The 24,305-nt window shown below is 50.7% G+C and overlaps 1 protein-coding gene across 1 annotated transcript in view; it reads right to left on the reverse strand.

Moving 5' to 3' along the window:
• Positions 1–24,305, reverse strand: part of LOC144826959 (dynein regulatory complex protein 1-like) — a 125,484-nt gene that overhangs the window by 81,343 nt on the left and 19,836 nt on the right. Inside the window, exons 3-7 of the mRNA XM_078685420.1 lie at positions 20,508–20,620; positions 19,587–19,770; positions 18,421–18,558; positions 16,655–16,741; positions 9,385–9,507 (exon numbers count right to left, since the gene is read on the reverse strand). Of these exons, the coding sequence (XP_078541546.1) occupies positions 9,385–9,507; positions 16,655–16,741; positions 18,421–18,558; positions 19,587–19,770; positions 20,508–20,620 (645 nt within the window). The remainder of the gene's footprint in view (positions 1–9,384; positions 9,508–16,654; positions 16,742–18,420; positions 18,559–19,586; positions 19,771–20,507; positions 20,621–24,305) is intronic.

Genomic DNA, 24,305 nt, shown 5'->3' on the forward strand with positions numbered 1-24,305 from the left:
CACTGTTACCCTAGCTCTGCACCTGCCCAAGACACGCCCCGCTCACAGACCTGCCCGCCAATGTTACCCTAGCCCTGCACCTGCCCAAGACATGCCCCGCTCACAGACCTGCCCGCCACTGTTACCCTAGCTCTGCACCTGCCCAAGACAGGCCCCGCTCACAGACCTGCCCGCCAATGTTACCCTAGCCCTGCACCTGCCCAAGACATGCCCCGCTCACAGACCTGCCCGCCAATGTTACCCTAGCCCTGCACCTGCCCAAGACACGCCCCCCGCTCACAGACCTGCCCGCCACTGTTACCCTAGCTCTGCACCTGCCCAAGACATGCCCCGCGTACAGACCTGCCCGAGACATGCCCCGCTCACAGACCTGCCCGCCAATGTTACCCTAGCCCTGCACCTGCCCAAGACATGCCCCGCGCACAGACCTGCCCGCCAATGTTACCCTAGCCCTGCACCTGCCCAAGACATGCCCCGCGCACAGACCTGCCCACCAATGTTACCCTAGCCCTGCACCTGCCCAAGACATGCCCCGCTCACAGACCTGCCCGCCAATGTTACCCTAGCCCTGCACCTGCCCAAGACATGCCCCGCTCACAGACCTGCCCGCCAATGTTACCCTAGCCCTGCACCTGCCCAAGACATGCCCCGCGCACAGACCTGCCCACCAATGTTACCCTAGCCCTGCACCTGCCCAAGACATGCCCCGCTCACAGACCTGCCCGCCAATGTTACCCTAGCCCTGCACCTGTCCAAGACATGCCCCGCTCACAGACCTGCCCGCCAATGTTACCCTAGCCCTGCACCTGCCCAAGACATGCCCCGCGCACAGACCTACCCGCCAATGTTACCCTAGCCCTGCACCTGTCCAAGACATGCCCTGCTCACAGACCTGCCTGCCAATGTTACCCTAGTCCTGCACCTGCCCAAGACATGCCCCGCTCAAACACCTGCCCGCCAATGTTACCCTAACCCTGCACCTGCCCAAGACACGCCCCGCTCACAGACCTGCCCCGCTCACAGACCTGCCCGCCAATGTTACCCTAACCCTGCACCTGCCCAAGACATGCCCCGCTCACAGACCTGCCCACCAATGTTACCCTAGCCCTGCACCTGCCCAAGACACGCCAAGCTCACAGACCTACCCGCCAATGTTACCCTAGCCCTGCACCTGCCCAAGACGTGCCCAGCTCACAGACCTGCCCGCCAATGTTACCCTAGCCCTGCACCTGCCCAAGACATGCCCCGCTCACAGACCTGCCCGCCAATGTTACCCTAGCCCTGCATCTGCCCAAGACACGCCCCGCTCACAGACCTGCCCGCCAATGTTACCCTAGCCCTGCATCTGCCCAAGACGTGCCCCACTCACAGAACTGCCCGCCAATGTTACCCTAGCCCTGCACCTGCACCTGCTCAAGACATGCCCCGCTCACAGACCTGCCCGCCAATGTTACCCTAGCCCTGCACCTGCCCAAGACGTGCCCCACTCACAGACCTGCCCGCCAATGTTACCCTAGCCCTGCATCTGCCCAAGACATGCCCCGCTCACAGACCTGCCCGCCAATGTTACCCTAGCCCTGCATCTGCCCAAGACACGCCCCGCTCACAGACCTGCCCGCCAATGTTACCCTAGCCCTGCACCTGCCCAAGACATGCCCTGCTCACAGACCTGCCCGCCAATGTTACCCTAGCCCTGCACCTGCCCAAGACATGCCCAACTCACAGACCTGCCCGCCAATGTTACCCTAGTCCTGCACCTGCCCAAGACATGCCCCGCTCACAGACCTGCCCGCCAATGTTACCCTAGCCCTGCACCTGCCCAAGACCTGCCCCGCTCACAGACCTGCCCACCAATGTTACCCTAGCCATGCACCTGCCCAAGACATGCCCCGCTCACAGACCTGCCTGCCAATGTTACCCTAGCCCTGCACCTGCCCAAGACATGCCCCGCTCACAGACCTGCCCGCCAATGTTGTCCTAGCCCTGCACCTGCCCAAGACATGCCCCGCTCACAGACCTGCCCGCCAATTTTACCCTAGCCCTGCACATGCCCAAGACATGCCCCGCTCACAGACCTGCCCGCCAATGTTACCCTAGCCCTGCACCTGCCCAAGACATGCCCCGCTCACAGCCCTGCCCGCCAATGTTACCCTAGCCCTGCACCTGCCCAAGACACGCCCCGCTCACAGACCTGCCCGCCAATGTTACCCTAGCCCTGCACCTGCCCAAGACCTGCCCCGCTCACAGACCTGCCCGCCAATGTTACCCTAGCCCTGCACCTGTCCAAGACGTGCCCCGCTCACAGACCTACCCGCCAATGTTACCCTAGCCCTGCACCTGCCCAAGATGTGCCCCACTCACAGACCTACCCGCCAATGTTACCCTAGCCCTGCACCTGCCCAAGATGTGCCCCTCTCACAGGCCTGCCCGCCAATGCGACCCTAGCCCTGCACCTGCCCAAGACATGCCCCGCTCACAGACCTGCCCGCCAATGCTACCCTAGCCCTGCACCTGCCCAAGACATGCCCCGCTCACAGACCTGCCCGCCAATGTTACCCTAGCCCTGCACCTGCCCAAGACATGCCCCGCTCACAGACCTACCCGCCAATGTTACCCTAGCCCTGCACCTGCCCAAGACATGCCCCGCTCACAGACCTGCCCGCCAATGTTACCCTAGTCCTGCACCTGCCCAAGACATGCCCCGCTCACAGACCTGCCCGCCAATGTTACCCTAGCGCTGCACCTGCCCAAGACACGCCCCGCTCACAGACCTGCCCGCCAATGTTACCCTAGCCCTGCACCTGCCCAAGACATGCCCCGCTCACAGACCTGCCCGCCAATGTTACCCTAGCCCTGCACCTGCACCTGCTCAAGACATGCCCCGCTCACAGACCTACCCGCCAATGTTACCCTAGCGCTGCACCTGCCCAAGACATGCCCCGCGCACAGACCTGCCCGCCAATGGACCCTAGCCCTGCACCTGCCCAAGACATGCCCCGCTCACAGACCTGCCCACCAATGTTACCCTAGCCCTGCACCTGCCCAAGACATGCCCCACTCACAGACCTGCCCACCAATGTTACCCTAGCCCTGCACCTGCCCAAGACATGCCCTGCTCACAGACCTGCCCACCAATGTTACCCTAGTCCTGCACCTGCCCAAGACATGCCCTGCTCACAGACCTGCCCGCCAGTGTTACCCTAGCCCTGCACCTGCCCAAGACATGCCCCGCTCACAAACCTGCCCGCCAATGTTACCCTACCCCTGCACCTGCCCAAGACATGCCCCACTCACAGACCTGCCCACCAATGTTACCCTAGCCCTGCACCTGCCCAAGACATGCCCCGCTCACAGACCTGCCCGCCAGTGTTACCCTAGCCCTGCACCTGCCCAAGACATGCCCCGCTCACAGACCTGCCCGCCAATGTTACCCTAGCCCTGCACCTGTCCAAGACACGCCCCGCTCACAGACCTGCCCGCCAATGTTACCCTAGCCCTGCACCTGCCCAAGACACGCCCCGCTCACAGACCTGCCCGCCAGTGTTACCCTAGCCCTGCACCTGCCCAAGACCTGCCCCGCTCACAGACCTGCCCGCCAATGTTACCCTAGCCCTGCACCTGTCCAAGACACGCCCCGCTCACAGACCTGCCCACCAATGTTACCCTAGCCCTGCACCTGCCCAAGACATGCCCCGCTCACAGACCTGCCCGCCAGTGTTACCCTAGCCCTGCACCTGCCCAAGACATGCCCCGCTCACAGACCTGCCCGAGACATGCCCCGCTCACAGACCTGCCCGAGACATGCCCCGCTCACAGACCTGCCCGAGACATGCCCCGCTCACAGACCTGCCCACCAATGTTACCCTAGCCCTGCACCTGCCCAAGACGTGCCCGCTCACAGACCTGCCCGCCAATGTTACCCTAGCTCTGCACCTGCCCAAGACATGCCCCGCTCACAGACCTACCCGCCAATGTTACCCTAGCCCTGCACCTGCCCAAGACACGCCCCGCTCACAGACCTGCCAGCCACTGTTACCCTAGCCCTGCACCTGCCCAAGACATGCCCCGCTCACAGACCTGCCCGAGACATGCCTCGCTCACAGACCTGCCCACCAATGTTACCCTAGCCCTGCACCTGCCCAAGACATGCCCCGCACACAGACCTGCCCGCCAATGTTACCCTAGCGCTGCACCTGCCCAAGACATGCCCTGCTCACAGACCTGCCCGCCAATGGACCCTAGCCCTGCACCTGCCCAAGACGTGCCCGCTCACAGACCTGCCCGCCAGTGTTACCCTAGCCCTGCACCTGCCCAAGACATGACCCGCTCACAGACCTGCCCGCCAATGTTACCCTAGCCCTGCACCTGCCCAAGACATGCCCAGCTCACAGACCTGCCCACCAATGTTACCCTAACCCTGCACCTGCCCAAGACATGCCCCGCGCACAGACCTGCCCACCAATGTTACCCTAGCCCTGCACCTGCCCAAGACACGCCCCGCTCACAGACCTGCCCGCCAATGTTACCCTAGCCCTGCACCTGCCCAAGACACGCCCCGCGCACAGACCTGCCCGCCAATGTTACCCTAGCCCTGCACCTGCCCAAGACACGCCCCGCTCACAGACCTGCCCGCCAATGTTACCCTAACCCTGCACCTGCCCAAGACATGACCCGCTCACAGACCTGCCCGCCACTGTTACCCTAGCCCTGCACCTGCCCAAGACATGCCCCGCTCACAGACCTGCCCGCCAATGTTACCCTAACCCTGCACCTGCCCAAGACATGCCCCGCTCACAGACCTGCCCGCCAATGTTACCCTAGCCCTGCACCTGCCCAAGACATGCCCCGCTCACAGACCTGCCCGCCAATGTTACCCTAGTCCTGCACCTGCCCAAGACATGCCCCGCTCACAGACCTGCCCGCCAATGTTACCCTAGCCCTGCACCTGCCCAAGACATGCCCAGCTCACAGACCTGCCCACCAATGTTACCCTAGCCCTGCACCTGCCCAAGACATGCCCCGCGCACAGACCTACCCGCCAATGTTACCCTAGCCCTGCACCTGTCCAAGACATGCCCTGCTCACAGACCTGCCTGCCAATGTTACCCTAGTCCTGCACCTGCCCAAGACATGCCCCGCTCAAACACCTGCCCGCCAATGTTACCCTAACCCTGCACCTGCCCGAGACATGCCCCGCTCACAGACCTGCCCGCCAATGTTACCCTAGCCCTGCACCTGCCCAAGACATGACCCGCTCACAGACCTGCCCGCCAATGTTACCCTAGCCCTGCACCTGCCCAAGACATGCCCAGCTCACAGACCTGCCCACCAATGTTACCCTAACCCTGCACCTGCCCAAGACATGCCCCGCGCACAGACCTGCCCACCAATGTTACCCTAGCCCTGCACCTGCCCGAGACACGCCCCGCTCACAGACCTGCCCGCCAATGTTACCCTAGCCCTGCACCTGCTCAAGACATGCCCCGCTCACAGACCTGCCCGCCAATGTTACCCTAGTCCTGCACCTGCCCAAGACATGCCCCGCTCACAGACCTGCCGGCCAATGTTACCCTAGCCCTGCACCTGCCCAAGACATGCCCCGCTCACAGACCTCCCGCCAATGTTACCCTAGCCCTGCACCTGCCCAAGACATGCCCCGCTCACAGACCTGCCTGCCAATGTTACCCTAGCCCTGCACCTGCCCAAGACATGCCCCGCTCACAGACCTGCCCACCAATGTTACCCTAACCCTGCACCTGCCCAAGACATGCCCCGCGCACAGACCTGCCCACCAATGTTACCCTAACCCTGCACCTGCCCAAGACATGCCCCGCTCACAGACCTGCTCGTCAATGTTACCCTAGCCCTGCACCTGCCCAAGACATGACCCGCTCACAGACCTGCCCGCCACTGTTACCCTAGCCCTGCACCTGCCCAAGACATGCCCCGCTCACAGACCTGCCCGCCAATGTTACCCTAACCCTGCACCTGCCCAAGACATGCCCCGCTCACAGACCTGCCCGCCAATGTTACCCTAGCCCTGCACCTGCCCAAGACATGCCCCGCTCACAGACCTGCCCGCCAATGTTACCCTAGCCCTGCACCTGCCCAAGACATGCCCCGCTCACAGACCTGCCCGCCAATGCTACCCTAGTCCTGCACCTGCCCAAGACATGCCCCGCACACAGACCTGCCCGCCAATGTTACCCTAGCCCTGCACCTGCCCGAGACATGCCCCGCACACAGACCTGCCCGCCAAGGTTACCCTAGCGCTGCACCTGCCCAAGACATGCCCCGCACACAGACCTGCCCGCCAATGTTACCCTAGCCCTGCACCTGCCCGAGACATGCCCCGCTCACAGACCTGCCCGCCAAGGTTACCCTAGCCCTGCACCTGCCCAAGACATGCCCCGCTCACAGACCTGCCGGCCAATGTTACCCTAGCCCTGCACCTGCCCAAGACACGCCTCGCTCACAGACCTGCCGGCCAATGTTACCCTAGCCCTGCACCTGCCCAAGATACGCCCCACCACAGACCTGCCCGCCAATGTTACCCTAGCCCTGCACCTGCCCAAGACACGCCCCGCTCACAGACCTGCCCGCCAATGTTACCCTAGCCCTGCACCTGCCCAAGACATGCCCCGCTCACAGACCTGCCCGCCAATGTTACCCTAGCCCTGCACCTGCCCAAGACATGACCCGCTCACAGCCCTGCCCGCCAATGTTACCCTAGCCCTGCACCTGCCCAAGACATGCCCCGCTCACAGACCTGCCGGCCAATGCTACCCTAGCCCTGCACCTGCCCAAGACACGCCCCGCTCACAGACCTGCCGGCCAATGTTACCCTAGCCCTGCACCTGCCCAAGACATGCCCCGCTCACAGACCTGCCTGCCAATGTTACCCTAGCCCTGCACCTGCCCAAGACATGCCCCGCTCACAGACCTGCCGGCCAATGTTACCCTAGCCCTGCACCTGCCCAAGACATGCCTCGCTCACAGACCTGCCCGCCAATGTTACCCTAGCCCTGCACCTGCCCAAGATACGCCCCGCTCACAGACCTGCCCGCCAATGTTACCCTAGCCCTGCACCTGCCCAAGACATGCCCCGCTCACAGACCTGCCCGCCAATGTTACCCTAGCCCTGCACCTGCCCAAGATACGCCCCACCACAGACCTGCCCGCCAATGTTACCCTAGCCCTGCACCTGCCCAAGACATGCCCCGCTCACAGACCTGCCCGCCAATGTTACCCTAGCCCTGCACCTGCCCAAGACACACCCCGCTCACAGACCTGCCCGCCAAGGTTACCCTAGCCCTGCACCTGCCCAAGACATGACCCGCTCACAGACCTGCCCGCCAATGTTACCCTACCCCTGCACCTGCCCAAGACATGCCCCACTCACAGACCTGCCCACCAATGTTACCCTAGCCCTGCACCTGCCCAGGACATGCCCCGCTCACAGACCTGCCCGCCAAGGTTACCCTAGCCCTGCACCTGCCCAAGACATGACCCGCTCACAGACCTGCCCACCAATGTTACCCTAGCCCTGCACCTGCCCAAGATACGCCCCGCTCACAGACCTGCCCGCCAATGTTACCCTAGCCCTGCACCTGCCCAAGACACACCCCGCTCACAGACCTGCCCGCCAAGGTTACCCTAGCCCTGCACCTGCCCAAGACATGCCCCGCTCACAGACCTGCCCACCAATGTTACCCTAGCCCTGCACCTGCCCAAGACATGCCCCGCTCACAGACCTGCCCGCCAATGTTACCCTAGCCCTGCACCTGCCCAAGACATGCCCCGCTCACAGACCTGCCCGCCAATGTTACCCTAGCCCTGCACCTGCCCAAGACATGCCCCGCTCACAGACCTGCCTGCCAAGGTTACCCTAACCCTGCACCTGCCCAAGACATGTCCCGCTCACAGACCTGCCCGCCAATGTTACCCTAGCCCTGCACCTGCCCAAGACATGACCCGCTCACAGACCTGCCGGCCAATGTTACCCTAGCCCTGCACCTGCCCAAGATACGCCCCACCACAGACCTGCCCGCCAATGTTACCCTAGCCCTGCACCTGCCCAAGACATGCCCCGCTCACAGACCTGCCCGCCAAGGTTACCCTAGCCCTGCACCTGCCCAAGACATGCCCCGCTCACAGACCTGCCCACCAATGTTACCCTAGCCCTGCACCTGCCCAAGACATGACACGCTCACAGACCTGCCCGCCAATGTTACCCTAGCCCTGCACCTGCCCAAGACATGACCCGCTCACAGACCTGCCCGCCAATGTTACCCTAGCCCTGCACCTGCCCAAGACATGCCCCGCTCACAGACCTGCCCGCCAATGTTACCCTAGCCCTGCACCTGCCCAAGACACGCCCCGCTCACAGACCTGCCGGCCAATGTTACCCTAGCCCTGCACCTGCCCAAGACACGCCCCGCTCACAGACCTGCCCGCCAATGTTACCCTAGCCCTGCACCTGCCCAAGACATGCCCCGCTCAAACACCTGCCCGCCAATGTTACCCTAGCCCTGCACCTGCCCAAGACACGCCCCGCTCACAGACCTGCCGGCCAATGTTACCCTAGCCCTGCACCTGCCCAAGACATGCCCCGCTCACAGACCTGCCCGCCAATGTTACCCTAGCCCTGCACCTGCCCAAGACATGCCCCGCTCAAACACCTGCCCGCCAATGTTACCCTAGCCCTGCACCTGCCCAAGACATGCCCCACCAAAGACCTGCCCGCCAATGTTACCCTAGCCCTGCACCTGCCCAAGACATGACCCGCTCACAGACCTGCCCGCCAATGTTACCCTAGCCCTGCACCTGCCCGAGACATGCCTCGCTCACAGACCTGCCCGCCAATGTTACCCTACCCCTGCACCTGCCCAAGACACGCCCCGCTCACAGACCTGCCTGCCAATGTTACCCTAGCCCTGCACCTGCCCAAGACATGCCCCGCTCACAGACCTGCAGACCTTGCACCTGCCCAAGACATGCCCCGCTCACAGACCTGCCCGCCAATGTTACCCTAGCCCTGCACCTGCCCAAGACATGCCCCGCTCAAACACCTGCCCGCCAATGTTACCCTAGCCCTGCACCTGCCCAAGACATGCCCCGCTCAAACACCTGCCCGCCAATGTTACCCTAACCCTGCACCTGCCCAAGACACGCCCCGCTCACAGACCTGCCCGCCAATGATACCCTAGCCCTGCACCTGCCCAAGACATGACCCGCTCACAGACCTGCCCGCCAATGTTACCCTAGCCCTGCACCTGCCCAAGACATGCCCCGCTCACAGACCTGCCCGCCAATGTTACCCTAGCCCTGCACCTGCCCAAGATACGCCCCACCACAGACCAAACCATCAATGTCCCCACAGACCTGCACATCAGTCTCCAGCTTGATCTTGATGATGTTGTACTCTTCGGCGTCCTGCACCTGCATGTGCCTGAGCTGCTCTTCGTACTCCTCCACTTTCCTCAGGCGGCCCAGCAAGTAATCCAGCTGAGAAGACAGGATGACAATAATCACAAGCGGATCCCTTACAAGCATCACTACGAATATCAACATGAATGGGCATGTGTCCAAGATCACACATCAGTATAACCCAGAGCCCTTCTCCAAACCAGTTAAAACATTAATAGAATTTGTTCTTTATTGTTCATGTATTAACAGTCATTAAAAATGTGAAAATGTATTACAGTTTTTTGGTCTTTAAAATATCTCTGGTGTCTTGCTGTGTGTGTGCCACCTTGCAGTAGAAATTGTTTATTTCATGTGCTTCTCTACCAACAAAACAGCATCAGTGGGGGTCTTCATCCAAGGATTTCAGCCCAGAATAAAAGCAGCTGAAGCTTCAAGTGAAGCTCCAATTTTTGCCTCTATGTCACATTTCCTTGAGATCCTTTGGCAGAGCCGGACTACACAAGAAGCCGCGGGCGATGTACATGCTGCCAGGTGTTGCACAGTCCCACCCATCACTGGGGGCAAGGTACATCTTCTCTATTCTCCTTGTGTACTGGCAGCTTCTCTGGCATCCAGCAGGAAGTGGGTGCTTCATGTTATCCATCGTCTTATGCATTCCACTATTCGCTCTACTATCCATTCTAGTGCCAACTTTTGGAGTTTACAGCTACTGTCGCTACTATGCTGTCTCGTGGCCTTCACATTTCAAGCTTTTAGAGCTTGATAATACAAACCCGTATTTGAAATTAAAATTTTTACTGCCTACACTGCCAACCATAACTCTAACACTGTTGAGATGCCTAAGAAAGAGCAGAGTCGTGATTCTATGACAAATAACCCCATCACAAAAGGTACCTCACCTCTAAGTGACAGATTAGTCTTTATATCTGACTCAAAGTGTAGGGTAAAGCAGTCTATAAAATGTTTAAACTGTTAAACACTTGCAGTAGTGGAAATACATGCTCACTATGTGATACATCATGATGAAGGCCTTGAGAATGAAGAGGTTGAAACATTGTGGACCAACATTTTTGGGTAGGTTTGAAATTATACTTTAATACATTGTTGATCATAGATGTCCTGCTCATTTAAACATCATATAAACACAGTTAGAAATTGGGTTACTTGTTGCCTGGAGTGTGAGGCCTGGTCAAGCAGCAACTACAACCCTAGTCAGATTAAGCCACAAGCAAACCCCAAATTAACCTGTGCTCGGCCCCCTGGTAGTTTGACAGAGCAGTCAGGCTTAACTTAGAAGAAATGTGTAAAGTATTTGTGCAACACTTCAAACAGAAAAACAGTGACAACACCACACACAAAGATCCCACACCAGGCTAGAAACATAGAGCAAAATATAATAAATAAAACAAAACCAAAACAACAAAAATTCAATCAGTAGAACTGAGGTTATGAATTTTAAAAGAATAAACTGTAAAACAGAATCTAAAAGCATAAAGCGCCAACCGGGGATATCTGGTCGCAGAAGTAAAAAGTGCCTGCCAACCGCAATGGAGTGCAGGTCAGATACCATTCCAGATTAGTTCCACTGAAGGTTCACCTTCTCAGGTGTTGTGCCAAGAGTCGTGTTCACATGAAAGGAAGTCCCCGGGAGCAAGGATAGTGTCACTGGCAGTTGTCAGTCTGGCAGAGGTGAAGGCCAGCCTTTGCAGATGGGCAGTTTAGTACTTCGGGTTGGCGGTCCCCCGGGGCGATTGATGCTTGCAGGATTAAGAGATGGACTTGCGGCGGCTCGTGACGATTTTTGGTGCAAGGGGTGCAGTTCAAGTGCAAGTGGTCCCGTTTGCAATCACGAAGAGCTCAAAAGCTAGAAATTAGGAACTCAAGAGTCACACCAAGGGTCCAGGAACAAAGAGGCATCACTGGGGGGTCAGGATCTTACTAAAGACAGGTCGGTCCAGGAGCTTTTGGGGAGCCTTTTATGTCCCTGAGGCTCAGATCAGGAGGCTAACAGACTAGCCCTTTGAGTCACTCTGGGGTCCTGGGTTCAAAATGGGCTGCAGGCCCAGCGTAGGCAAGAGGGCAGCAGATCATCACAAAGCAGCAGCTCCTTAAGAGTAGTAGTCCAGACGAGTGGCAGTCCTTTCAGCAGCACAGCAGTCCTTCTTCTTGGCAGAGTATAGACAGGTCCAGATGTGTATTAAAGTAGTGGTGTCTGAGGTCCTTCTTTTATACACCGGTGCCCTGGTTCAGGACGGTGGGAATTGCTTCTAGACAGTGTCTTTGAAGTACCTTTTTTCTTTTGGAAACCCTTTTTGTAATCATTGTGTTCTAAATACAATGTAATTGATTTAAACAATACACCTGTTTGTGTTGATTTATTCTTTCTTTTTGAACACAAATTAACTACTGTACCTCTCATTTATTGTGGATGACATTTAGGGACGCCTAGAGAAAACCGGTTAAGTTCGGTGGAATACACTCTTAAATATATATCACCTGTTGGCAACATTAGCTGATGCTTATCTACTCAAGCCCACAAGGGTATACTGAGCTGCCCATTTTGCTACATAAACTTTCTAAAAGAGATATTTTCAGAATTGCAATTTATAATTCGACATCACTATATGTTAGGATTTTAAAATAGAATTCCAGAGACACTAAAAATAAACTCTATTCCCATTTGGACTTTTACAATGTAATAAGGAAATTCCAATACTATCCTATGGGAGAGAAAGGTTTTACAGTGATGAAAAAAGAATTTAAGAGTTTTTCACTACCGGGACATGTAAAACTTAAAGGTACATGTTTTTAAATACACTGCACCTTGCCCTTGGAGATGTCCAGGGCCTACTCTTGGGGGGACTTTTATTTATTAGAAAGGGAGGTTTATTTTGTCAGGTCGAAATGGCAGTTTAAAACTGCACACAATCAATAGCTTTGAGCCATGTTCAAAGGGCTATTTAACTGTCTGGGACAACCAGTGCTGCAGGCCCATTCGTAGCATTTAATTTATAGTCATTGGACACAAGTAGTGCACTTTACTAGGGACTTATAATTAAATGAAATATGCCAATAGGGTGTCAGCCAACATTACCAGTTAGAGAGAAAGTGCTCTTTTTTGCCCTGATCACCCCCATTTTGTGATTGATACTGGTGGTTACTGACTTTGATTGTTCCCTGGGCCCTTATAACCAGGCCCAGGGCCAGTGTTCTGATGAAAAAGATATACAGTAATTAGGTTTTATTACAATTGGTACTGACAAGCTACTTGTAAGTCCCTAGTATATGGAAGTGCATGTAGGTTTCGAATATAAAGAATGGCCCTTGACTCATTCAACACAAACTAAGTTCTGATCTAATAAATCTGTGTTGTGTAAAAGCTACAACACTGGTATTTAATACCTAGGAAACACCACTACCGTATCGCAATCCAAAACATATTATGAATGCATGTATTAAATCAGAGAACGGAATTACAGATGTGCAAGAGAAGCCAATATCATTTACAATCCATTTATTTAACCAATTAGACTCAAAACACAATTTTATACAATTGTAATAGGTTGCACGAAGGGAGAAGGAGGGGAATTTAGGATGGGATACAGTAGTGGTCTTTCCTAGGTATTAAATACCAGTGTTGTAGCTTTGACACAACACAGGTTTATTAGATCAGAACTTAGTTCATGTTGAATGAGTCACGGACCATTCTTTATGGATATATGACGGTACCACGCGTACTTTTACAACGCGTACCGTTACAACGCTACTTTTACCACGCAAGTCGTTACAACGACTTGCGTGGAGGGGCGCTGGATAGTAAATTTTTTAATTTACTATTCCAACTCCAGTCCCCGTGGACTCTAGGGAAAGGAGTTGGATAGTAAATTAATCTATTTACTATCCTGGAGCGCCCCCCAGCGCAAGTCGTGGTAACGACTTGCGTGGTAAAGGTAGCGTGGTAACGGTACCGCGTTGTAAAAAATGCGTGGTTACCGTTGTATATCATTCTTTATATTCCCACATTGTACCCAGGTCCGGTGATGATTATTGGGTTACCCTATTATCTATAATGGTCATGTCGTTTTAGAGGCCCAGTAGATTTAATGCACTTAAGTGTGCACTGTTGTATTGCCTACTGTCATTTTAAAGACAGACCTGCTCTGCAAGCTGCTTTTAAAATATAACTACTTTCACATTCGACTTTGGAATTAAAGGTACTTCCAAAGTCTTAAACAACCTTATTTTTACATATAAGTCTCCCCTAAGGTATGCCCTGGGTGCCCCAAGGGTAGGGTGCTCTGTGATAATAAGCAGAGACAATATAAAATATGTTTTATAAGCCATGGTGAGAGAAAAACTGCCGAATTCGTTTTTCCTCAATGTAGTGCATTAGCTCAAAAGGTTAACGTGGGAAGGCTTTATTAAACTTTAATAAAGTCTAACTATTGACAGGAGTGAACTAAAATAATAATTAAAAGTGTCTTAATAATAGAAGATTACCAACAACTTGCCAAGGTTAGATTTATTAAAACTATGGAAGAAAATAAGTTCCAGAACTTGCTTTTTGATGTGTCTAATCCAGCTCTAGAGTAACCTCTCCTGATTGGCCAGTCTTTCACAGGCTGCTCTGATGAGGTGTGAAGAGGCCTGGGCTGAAACAAAGGAGACATCTGGTGGGAGGAGATCTGCAGCTGCAGATGCCAGGACAGGAAGGAGGCTGGGTAGCCAAACTGGTCTTCAAAGAGGGAAATACACTTAGGACATCACCCACTCCCACTTCCTGCACCCCCAGCCAGATGGGAGCCCCTTTAAATAGATTTTTAGAGGGTCTGGAAGGGGAGTGTTAAGGAAAGTTAGCCACACCTGTGGGTTGGGTTTGCTGGAGAGATTTTCTCCTTTTCGATTTTAGGTAACAATGCATTCTGGGACACACATTTGCCACTCTTCAGGATTCATCATTTAGGGTGTCACCCTGTAGGTCAGGGGTGCCCCCCACCTGCTAGCCAGCCCAGAAAACTGGATAAATATGAGAGAGTTGCCATGCAACTCAGATCCCACCCTGGAAGAAAGAAGAAGAAGAAGAAGGACTGCCTTGCTGAACTCCTGGCCTGCATCAAGAGGGCGGCACTTATAAGGACTGCACCTGCTGCACACTTTGGGCTTCAGCAAAAGAACGACTTTGCCTGACTCTACATGTTTGAGCAGTGGACTCCCTTAAAGCAAAAGGTTAAAAGAGCTCCACCTGCATCTTCTCCACGAAGAACTACCCAGCTGGACAGCGCTCAGTGGACTTTTAAGGATTTGGCCAGGTGCATTATTGGCCTTGTAGTCCCAAATTTCCAAATAGCAACTCAAAGATTCTGGAACCGTGGACACTTCAAGGACCTTCTAAAAACTTTTGGATCTTCTTTTCGACCTTCCAAAACAAGACCCAGATGTTTGGAATCATTTGGAGAATTTTTGTCAAAAGCGCCATAAGTTGACCGACCTGTCGTCGAGAGTCAAGCCGACCACGTCAAAGCACAACTCTGCCTGATTTCCAGGTTTGCTCTGCTGAAGCTCCGAAGCTTTTCGTCATCAACGAGACTTCCAGGAGTTGAGAGAGGCATCGCGCTAAGCCAGGCCACCGTCGTCGAACTGCAAGTCAGCCTGACAAGGATACCCACTCAACTTCGAGAGAAAAAGCTTCAAAGAAGTGATTAAGTCAGAAGGTAAAAACTTGACTGGGCCCTACCACCCGACCAGCGCTCCATCACGGTCGGCCTGAAAATGTAACTTTGTCCCGGTCAAGCGTGCCCAGATGTCCCAAGTTGGAACTTTTGGCTTTTAAACACTAGAAAGTATTTAATTTAAAGAAATCTTGTCTCCAGCACTCTACATTTGAATTTTGTCATTTTGGTATCATTTTAATCAAAACATTTCCTATTTTTATAAATTGGTGTTGGATTTTTATTGGGTGTTGTGTTACACTTATTTAATTTATTGGTGTTTCTAAATGTTTTACACACCTGTCTCCTAAGTTAAGCCTGTTTACTTGCAGCCATGCTGCCAAGGGTTAATCAAGGATTCATTTATTGAGAACTTGACTGGACCTTATTTGTGACTGTGGTGTTACTACGAGTTGTAGGTACCTTCCTGCACCTACTAATAAACCACTTTCCAAAAAAACATGTTTAGAGGAGAGAGCACAAGCACCTTAGCAATGGCAGCAGTGATAAAGTGTGCAGAGTCCTACGGCTAGCATAAACGTATCTAGCAAAAATGGAGCAGTGAAAGCAAAAAGGTTGGGGTTGACCTGGCAGAGAGGGCCATTACCCACAAACACCTTCCAACCCCCTACATGGGTGTTTGTAATCAGAGCCTTGCATTGTGTCCTTGGCAGCGTTCTTATGAATGTAAGGTTGTAAAGCCTTGTATGTTGGGTAAGGGTTTTTTAGTTTTATTTTGGTTTTTAAGGCATGGTCATTGGAAATCACTAGCACTGTTATGAGGTGGTTGAATTTTGTGGTGAATTTTGTGGTGCTAAAAATCAGCCAAGTTGCTGCACGCACAGAGCACAGTCTTGAGTACAACAAGATTGGAAGCAGTTACATGAATTACAATGCAGTTTCTTTGTTCTGTTTTGAAGGTGACCAAGGCATTACCTATTCTATTCTATTCACATAGGTTTATATAGCGCATGACTACCCAACAGGTCTCCCATCGCTGGTTACAACCTCCGATCCAGTACCCTGCGTAACTGAAACTGGGCTAGAATAAATGTGGCATAGATCACAAATAGTAGTACAATTAATACCTTGTTTTTATATGTAGTGCCCAATGCTACATAATCATCAATTTATTTTACTTTAACAAGTAGTTGTTATTGTAACCCAATTTAATTTTGCCTAATATATATTGGACTTTAAAGGATAAAGGGCTGGGTTGGCTTTGACAGTATTGGTACTCATGCCCTGCAGATCATTCACCCACACACTGATGTGAGCAGCAAGATATCATTCCCGCTGGCTGGGATGAGTAAAAGATGAAACCAGATGGAAGGATGTGTACTTGTTCTGACTGGTGACCTTGTGGGTGGAACCATCACTGGCTAGGGCTCCCACATAGAGGTGTATTAATGACCATGTTAGTTCTAACCAGAACAGTGCTTCAGCTGAAGCTTATACATCACACAACACAAGCTCCACAAAAGCACTGACCCAAAAAAGCACCGCAGTTACAATACCTCTTGGCTCCTACGAGTCTGCATTCCTTTCTCCCAGTTACTTCTATTTGCAGCCAGGAGTTCTCGCCGCTCCAATTCAAAAGATTTCTGTCGGAAAGAAAATAATATCCAAGTTATTTATGTTTGAGAGCATTCTAGCAGTTCTGGCTACTTGACGTTATCTGTGCTTCAAAGCACTAGTCATGCATGCAGCAGTGCCACCAAGGCAGAGGTGCCCAACATGAGTCCTGGAGGGCTGGATCCATGCATGCCAGGGTTTCAGGACAGTCACATAAAATAAATGTATAAACAATGAACCTAAACAGGTATAATTTACACACTCGGTTGTAAGGCGGAAAGCTGGGCTTGGATCCGCACGTGTAGACCTATGCTGGACACCCCTGCACTAAAATCATTGGGGCTTCCTTCTATAGTGCTAGAACGTGACTAAGTGGCTCTAGTGCTGCATGCTTTAGAGGCAGACCTTGCAGTTAAAGGGTAACAGATCTCACTAGCCACAGCTTGGGTCAGGAAAAAGCCTCAAGCATGCTCATATTTTCAGATGGTTTATTAAGGAGAGGTTTTTCATTTGCAAAAATAAAGGCCTTGTCGTGAATAAAGGAAAATGAAGGTTTCTCTTAGTCTTACTAATAAGGTATGTTCTTAGAATCATTGTGGATTAAGATTTGACCAGCTATTTGAATCTGTAAGTCCAAAAAACTTGTATAAAGTAGGCAGAAATGTACAATGCACAAACTTCTGTTTTTTGTGTATCAGCCCTATCATCGCGATCCCGAGGAGACCGGAGTAGGTGTGACAGCGGGCGCTCTACCCTGACGAATGTGTGACTAAAGGTGTACGCTCCTCCCGGGATCTGAAAAGCTACGAGAAACATGGCGCAAATGTTGTATTCTAGCAGTGGGCCCGTAAATTTGAATACAGTCTAACCACTGCATGCACAGCACACCTTAGCGTGTGTGCTGCAAAAAGATACACGTGGCTAATTGTTGCCACTTTTCACTATTTTTCACTTAACACTACTTCACATTGATTTGGTCCTGAAGACAGCCTCCATAATATTTTACAGAAGCTGAAACATGTGGTCAAGAAGGATAATGAAGACCAATAATTAATCTTCTTTTTATCCTTTTCTTCCTTTTTTAATATATCCTGGGCCGATGGGAAAAAAAATTGGTCAGTAAGGAATCCCAGAGATATTTATAATCTCACCACTTCACAACACACCACCAAAGAATCCCACTCCGCTGTAATCAGGCGTTGTAGCACAGCTGAGCAGCATTTGGCTATCCAGTTGGGAACCCGATGAGGAAGCATGCCACCAACTAGGTTGGTGGGTGAGGTTTCTTCTTAGAAACATAAGTGGTGCCCTGCACTATATGTTACAGAGTCGTCTGTAGTGGGTTTGTCCTCGAAGATGCCAACAGGACCACCAACTTGACCAGGACAGAAGCTCCCCTGTTTCCCATCCATTAGGTTGTTAGATTCTGCGAATTCCTGAAGGTAATGCATGGTCAATTTTCCCAGAAGTTTGCCCACGTAAAGTAACAATGAAATGTGTCTCTTGACTCACAGTTTTGGGTTTCTTTAGAAAAAATCACACTACAGCTTTATACTTTCCTGATCTGTTATGCCAGTAATTATCCTAATCTTTGAATTCCTTAGATCTTTGAAGAAAAAGTTTACAATTTGTAAATTGAGAAAAATTGTATATTTGAAGTACTGCATGAAAACTTTAATGCCCTAAACCCTTCCGGCACCAAGAGTACCTCGGTCTGCAGAAGCTCCTCCCGGTAGGTTTTGGTCAGGTTCCGTATCTGTTCCTCCATGCGCTCTATCAGCAGGTCGATGTCTTCTGCTTGCTTCTTTAAGTCCTTCACGTACTGGTCGTCCTTGCTCTTCAGCTCCTGTGAAGGAAGAAATGGCAGGATTTACATTACATGAACGCACAGAGGTTCACGAAAGGCTGCTAGTATCCAGTTCAACAACAGATTTCAGAAAAGTTGTTCACTTAGGATATATATAGTCATCTTCAACACGTTATCGTATTTTGGCATAATTGTTTCACTCACATTAATACAAACAGTGCTTTTTCAAATGTATTCATCATGTAAAACGCTGCGACCATGGCTATTTGGAAATCTGCTGTCCACACAGCTGTCCAAAAAGTTGCTGAGAAGTATTTTACATGCCTAGAACATACAAAAGTGCAACCTCTATCACACAGAATATCAAGTGCTGGTTGAGGACTTAACCCAAAGGGCCCGATTGCCAGAACTAACTTACGACAAAATTCTAAACTTACTACTTTTGGTTTTCACAGAAGGTAATTAGTAGTCTTAAATTAGGATTTTGTCTTAAATTAGGATTTTGTCTTAAGTTAGGATTTTGTCCTAAGTTAGGAATTTGTCTTTATTAGGGTTTTGTCTTAAATTAGGATTTTGTCTTAAGTTAGGATTTGGCCTTAAATTCGGATTTTGTCTTAAATTAGGATTTTATCCTAAATTCGGATTTTGTCTTAAATTAGGATTTTGTCTTAAATTAGGATTTTGTCCTAAATTAGGATTTGTCTAATTTATGACAAAATCCTAAACTTACTACTTTTGGTATTCACAGAAGGCATTTAGTAGTCTTAAATTAGGATTTTGTCTTAAATTAGGATTTTGTCCTAAATTAGGATTTTGTCTTAAATTAGTGAATCGACTCCATAGTCTTCCTTACATTCATCCCTAAACCTATGAACACAGGTTTACCGCTCCTGGTATGAGGTAAGCATTTGCTCAGTTCCAATGTAGGCTAAACAAACTTACAAGTGCACTAGATTGCCCTCCACCCGGTATGTACTGAATAGAGCAGGCACTGAGGGGTCCATATCATCTTGTACCAGCATCAAGGGCTACTCCCGTCACCAGAACACCAGGGTTTTGCACCTTACCTGCTGCAGTTCACCAATGAGCTTGTTTTTCTCCTCGATAAGCCGGGCACATTGCTGCTGTTGCATGTTGAGTACTTCCCAAATATCTTGAGGGATCTCTCTGTTCTTGGCAGAAACCCATTTGTTGGTGATGTCCTCAAATGTCTCCAAACTCACCTTGGCCTCATGTTCCAGTTTATCAAGTCTAAAATCAAATGAGAATCCTTGTGAAGCCAGAGCAGTTTGTTACGTGCAAACACCATTCCCCTTCCTGGTAGACACACATGCATTTGACTATTTCCTATAATAAGTCATCATTTTTGGTGCACTTTACCATAACGTTTTATTAAGTAAGTCATTCAGTCCTTTCCCACCTTTTTACATTTTTTTTACAGGAGCCATTGAATGGATGGGCAGTAGGCACCATGCCATCAGGACATTTTGGATAGTTCAAGCACTTGGGTGAGCAACATTTTCTTCTCCAGTATTAGATCTTTCCCAGATGTACATGCTTTAAAATACTAGCTATATCACTCTTGGACTAGCCAGAATGACACAGATGGAATTCCTTTGCAGGTTGGGTGCAGGCAGTGAGGCAGGTCTGGGTCAATAGACAAGTCTGTGGAGTGCTGGGTGCAGGACTGGTGAATACTCAGAGCAGATGGAGATCACAAGAGGGTCTCCTCTCAGTCATAAGTGTCTTTAGATGCCTACAGCCATTGAAAGCTCAGGAAGTCTTCCTTAAGCAGTCCGGTCACTGTCCCTAGCATCATGAGCAGATAGTGTAGTGATCTGCCACCTCATATAGAGTGGAGATTATGAGCTGCTGGCCTGAGGTCTAGGGCTGTCTAGCTGAAGAAGCCTGACTTTCTCAGTAAGTGTAAAGGAAGAGCTTGTCTTAAGACAGCCGTGAGATGCTGACAGTCCTAATGCACATCTTACCGCTGTCGCTTCAGCTCCTCTTCTTCCGCTCTCCGGTGGGCCTCCCTCCCATCTGCAGCTACCTGGATGTTTGTCACTAACTGGACGCCATCACTGACCAGCTTTCTCAATCTCTAGGATCAGAAAATCAGGAGATAAGAAAAGGAAATTAGACATCCCAGATGGATTCATAGGTGTGAGCCCTGATGTAATAATCGTTCTGACGTAAACGGGAAAGAGCCTAATATACAGCAATGCATACATAAATATATTTAGAGCTTCACCTCAGCTTCACACTGGTCACTTCAGGAGAATGATATACACAGAGAGAGTGAGGAGGAGGAGGAAGCAAGAAAGGGAGAGAGAGAGAGAGAGAGAGACAGAAGCCAGAGAGTGAGAGAAAGAGAAAGAGGAGAGGGGAGGGAGACAAAAAGAGGAAGTCAGACAGATTAAAAAAACTGGAATGACAGGAAATGAGTGGACACCTCCAGGACCCTAAACTAAATACTGGTCCTATTAGCCTATTAGCACACTCTTCATTTAGACTCTGAAGGAACCTTGCTCATGTGACCTCTCCAAGAGAAGGAGGAAGCTGTACTTGCGAGTGAGGAGAAGAGTAAGCCTCCTGACTAAGAGGAATATCAGAGGACCAAAGCTCTGTGAGGAGGAGGCACTGAGGGGCTTAGTTACCAAGGAGGCAGAGGATCTTTGCAGTCCAGCAGCCAGAGTCCCAATTAACTAAGCACTGCCAGTGGTGGAGGAGGTCAGGACAATATCTCTGGAGAGACTGATCAACCCCAACTTCCCCAGGGACACAAATCTACTCGCCCCCAGCCTCAGAAAAACACAGAAGCTTTTCCTCTTTACCCAAGGTCTTGGGGTGTGCTCTATTTTTTGTACCCAGCTGCCCTGATTCTGGAATAGTTTGAACCATCTTTCTAGCATTTACGGGATAGAAACATGCATGATTTAAATCACCAAGGAACTCAACCCCCGACTGAGCGCCTTCCTTTTGGCTGGAAGTCCTCTCTGTCATTGGTGTCTGCAAGCAGCCAACCATTTAAGGTCCACCAGCTGAAACAGGTCATTTCACCAACCCAGTACCATCTGGGAAGAGTCTCGTGCAGCTCTTTGCAAGAACAGTAGTACCAGCTGTGCCAAGGTAATATGATTTGTTCTTGGCCACTGCCAAGATTTATTGCCAGGAGGACAGACAGATTTCCACCTCATCCTTGGAAACCAATTGAAATTCAGACGTTTGGAGGACGGCAACTATGCTTAGGGTGTCCTGCATTCCTATTTCTACTCTGTTACCAAGGCTTTCACCTGGATGTACAACGCTCTTCCAAATGGTGCTTCTAGCAACGTCATCACATACAGTCTGTGACAAATCCATGTTTTTAGTCTACATTAATGCACAGAAGCCAACGAAAACAGAGATAAGTAACTTTCAGCTCAAGCAGATTAGTCTGGGACATCCATCTCCCCAACAAATTATATCTCTGCATTGCCCAACATGCTTCTCTACAGGAAGTGACAGCACTGGCTTTCTGTCAGACACGTAGACCTCATGCGTCAACATCCATCTCCACAGGAAGTGACGTCAATGATTTTTCAGTATCCATGTTGACTGAAAGCAATCAGTTACTGCGTGCACACTATTTTATATCAACTCATCAGGGCGCCCGCAAAGGTCAGGCACTCACAAGGGCGTTACTTATTTGGACGTGTTAGAGTCAGGAAGTATCTGGGCCAAAAACCTGCAACCCTGCAGCCTTCAAGGTAAGATCCCATCCTGTGCCTCATCCAACACCAGATGCTACACCCCACATGTACATTCAGACTACAAAGTCTAAACACTCTGAATCAGGAAGAAAATTGAAGATAAGCAGAACTTATGATGAGCATTTGCTCCTAAAGTCCCTCCGAATAACATGCAGACAACTCATCACGTCATCACAGCCAATTACTATATCAGAACCATCAAGGAATTGTCTAAGAGAGCAGAATGCTTCCATTGCACCAACTCCCAGCCTGACCCACACTCCAAGGACAAGTACAATGCTATCAACAACTTCTTTACAGGCAAAATACAGACGATCCCTCAACACATCGACATCAAGCCTGCTTCTCCTCTGACAACCATGGCGATCCGTGGTATGGACTGTTTACTTGCCTTTAGAAAAGCTGTCAAGAGTTTCCTCTTACATACACTATGGAGCAAAGAGGGAAAGAGAACCCTGGTAGCCCTCCACTCAAATCATTGATCCACAAAAAGACCAGGGTCCTAAGACTACTGTGGTATATAAATAAATAATACCGGATCTAGGTTTGTCTGGACTTAGCAATAACAGATAGCTCAATAAAATAAGAGTCAAGATTCGAGGTAGTAGGAGTTTGCAGGTTTATTACAGCATAAAGGACAGGAACAGGACAACCTGCACAGGAATAGGATGGCAGCGCTGCCGGGGGCAGAATCGGGACAAGGACCAGGATAACTTTTTAATAACAGTACATGAGCATATATATATAACGCAAACAGATAGCATTACATTGCAATAGGCGTAGCAGTGGGTGGAGTAATAGGCGTCGCGAAAGATAAGGGTGAAAGTAGGTGTAACAGAGGCGTATACATAGACATGTGATGCAAACGTAACAGAATATGTCATAAATGGGGCGGAAACATGGAGGGGGCTACCTAAGGAGCCGGGACCTCTGACCTAATGGTGCGCGCAAACTGGCAATGACGTGTTACTAGGAGAAGCTGGGGGCTTCGAACTCTGTGCTAGGAGCAGAGACTGAAGTCTGGAGAGTCAGGGCGACATGTACCTAAGCAGTATCTAGTATCTGATGTTTAGAGAACATGTTGATAGAATCCAAAAGTTATCGGGGTAAAGGCGAACAGATTCTAAGACTGGAGCATGCATTATTCTACATGTAGTGCGTGATGAAGAATATTAAATGACCATTAAATACAGTATTTCTCTTACATGGAGACGTAAAGGCTAGACAATGACGGAAACTATTGATGCAGTTCAGTAGCTTAGGAATGCAGAGAAGGAGGACTGGACTGATAACTGGAATCATAACATACTCTTGGCAGACTCAGAGGCAGAGCTAGGCTGAGCCGGGCACTGCGAGGCAGGAAGTAAGTGAAGGGTCAGGGATACAGGTGGGGGCTGTATCGCTCCTCAGCGAGGCTTCAGGAGACAGGAGCTGAATCTGGTGTCCGGGCCCTTTTGAGGCCTAGAAACGGGGACTTTACAATGGAATAACGTGCACACTGAGAAACGTGGCAACGTAACTTTACATAGGCCTGATATTCGTAGTATTCACGAGAACTGGAAACTGGCATACTAGAGGTGGACACAACTGTAATTGCGTCTTTAATCGAACATGGGGAATACATATGCATATTAATCATGCATAGATAACATATGATGGATGACACGTAGGGACACAGAACATGGCAAAATTTACTTTTCCACATTCCCTCCTTGTCACTACGTTTCCATCAGGAAACATCAATATTCATGATACCATCTATCATTTCATACAGTATCATTTGCTCGTCTCGAATTTTCTGGGAACGGGTTTTAGAACGGGGCTTGGGACTAGGAATACAAGAGGTAGCACAAATGCCGCAAATCGCAGGGCCACATTGTATACAGAGGCAGCAGCTGAATATGATCGCTACTGCAATACCTAGAAAGGACAAGACTTTCCATCCCCAAGCGGAAATTATATTCCAGAACCAACCGGACCATGTCCAGGTGCCTGGATCTTGGTGTAACAGATGGGCAATTTTATGGAGTCTGG

This window comes from Lissotriton helveticus, chromosome 4_1, assembly GCF_964261635.1.
Source record: "Lissotriton helveticus chromosome 4_1, aLisHel1.1, whole genome shotgun sequence".
NCBI classification, from domain to species: domain Eukaryota; kingdom Metazoa; phylum Chordata; class Amphibia; order Caudata; family Salamandridae; genus Lissotriton; species Lissotriton helveticus.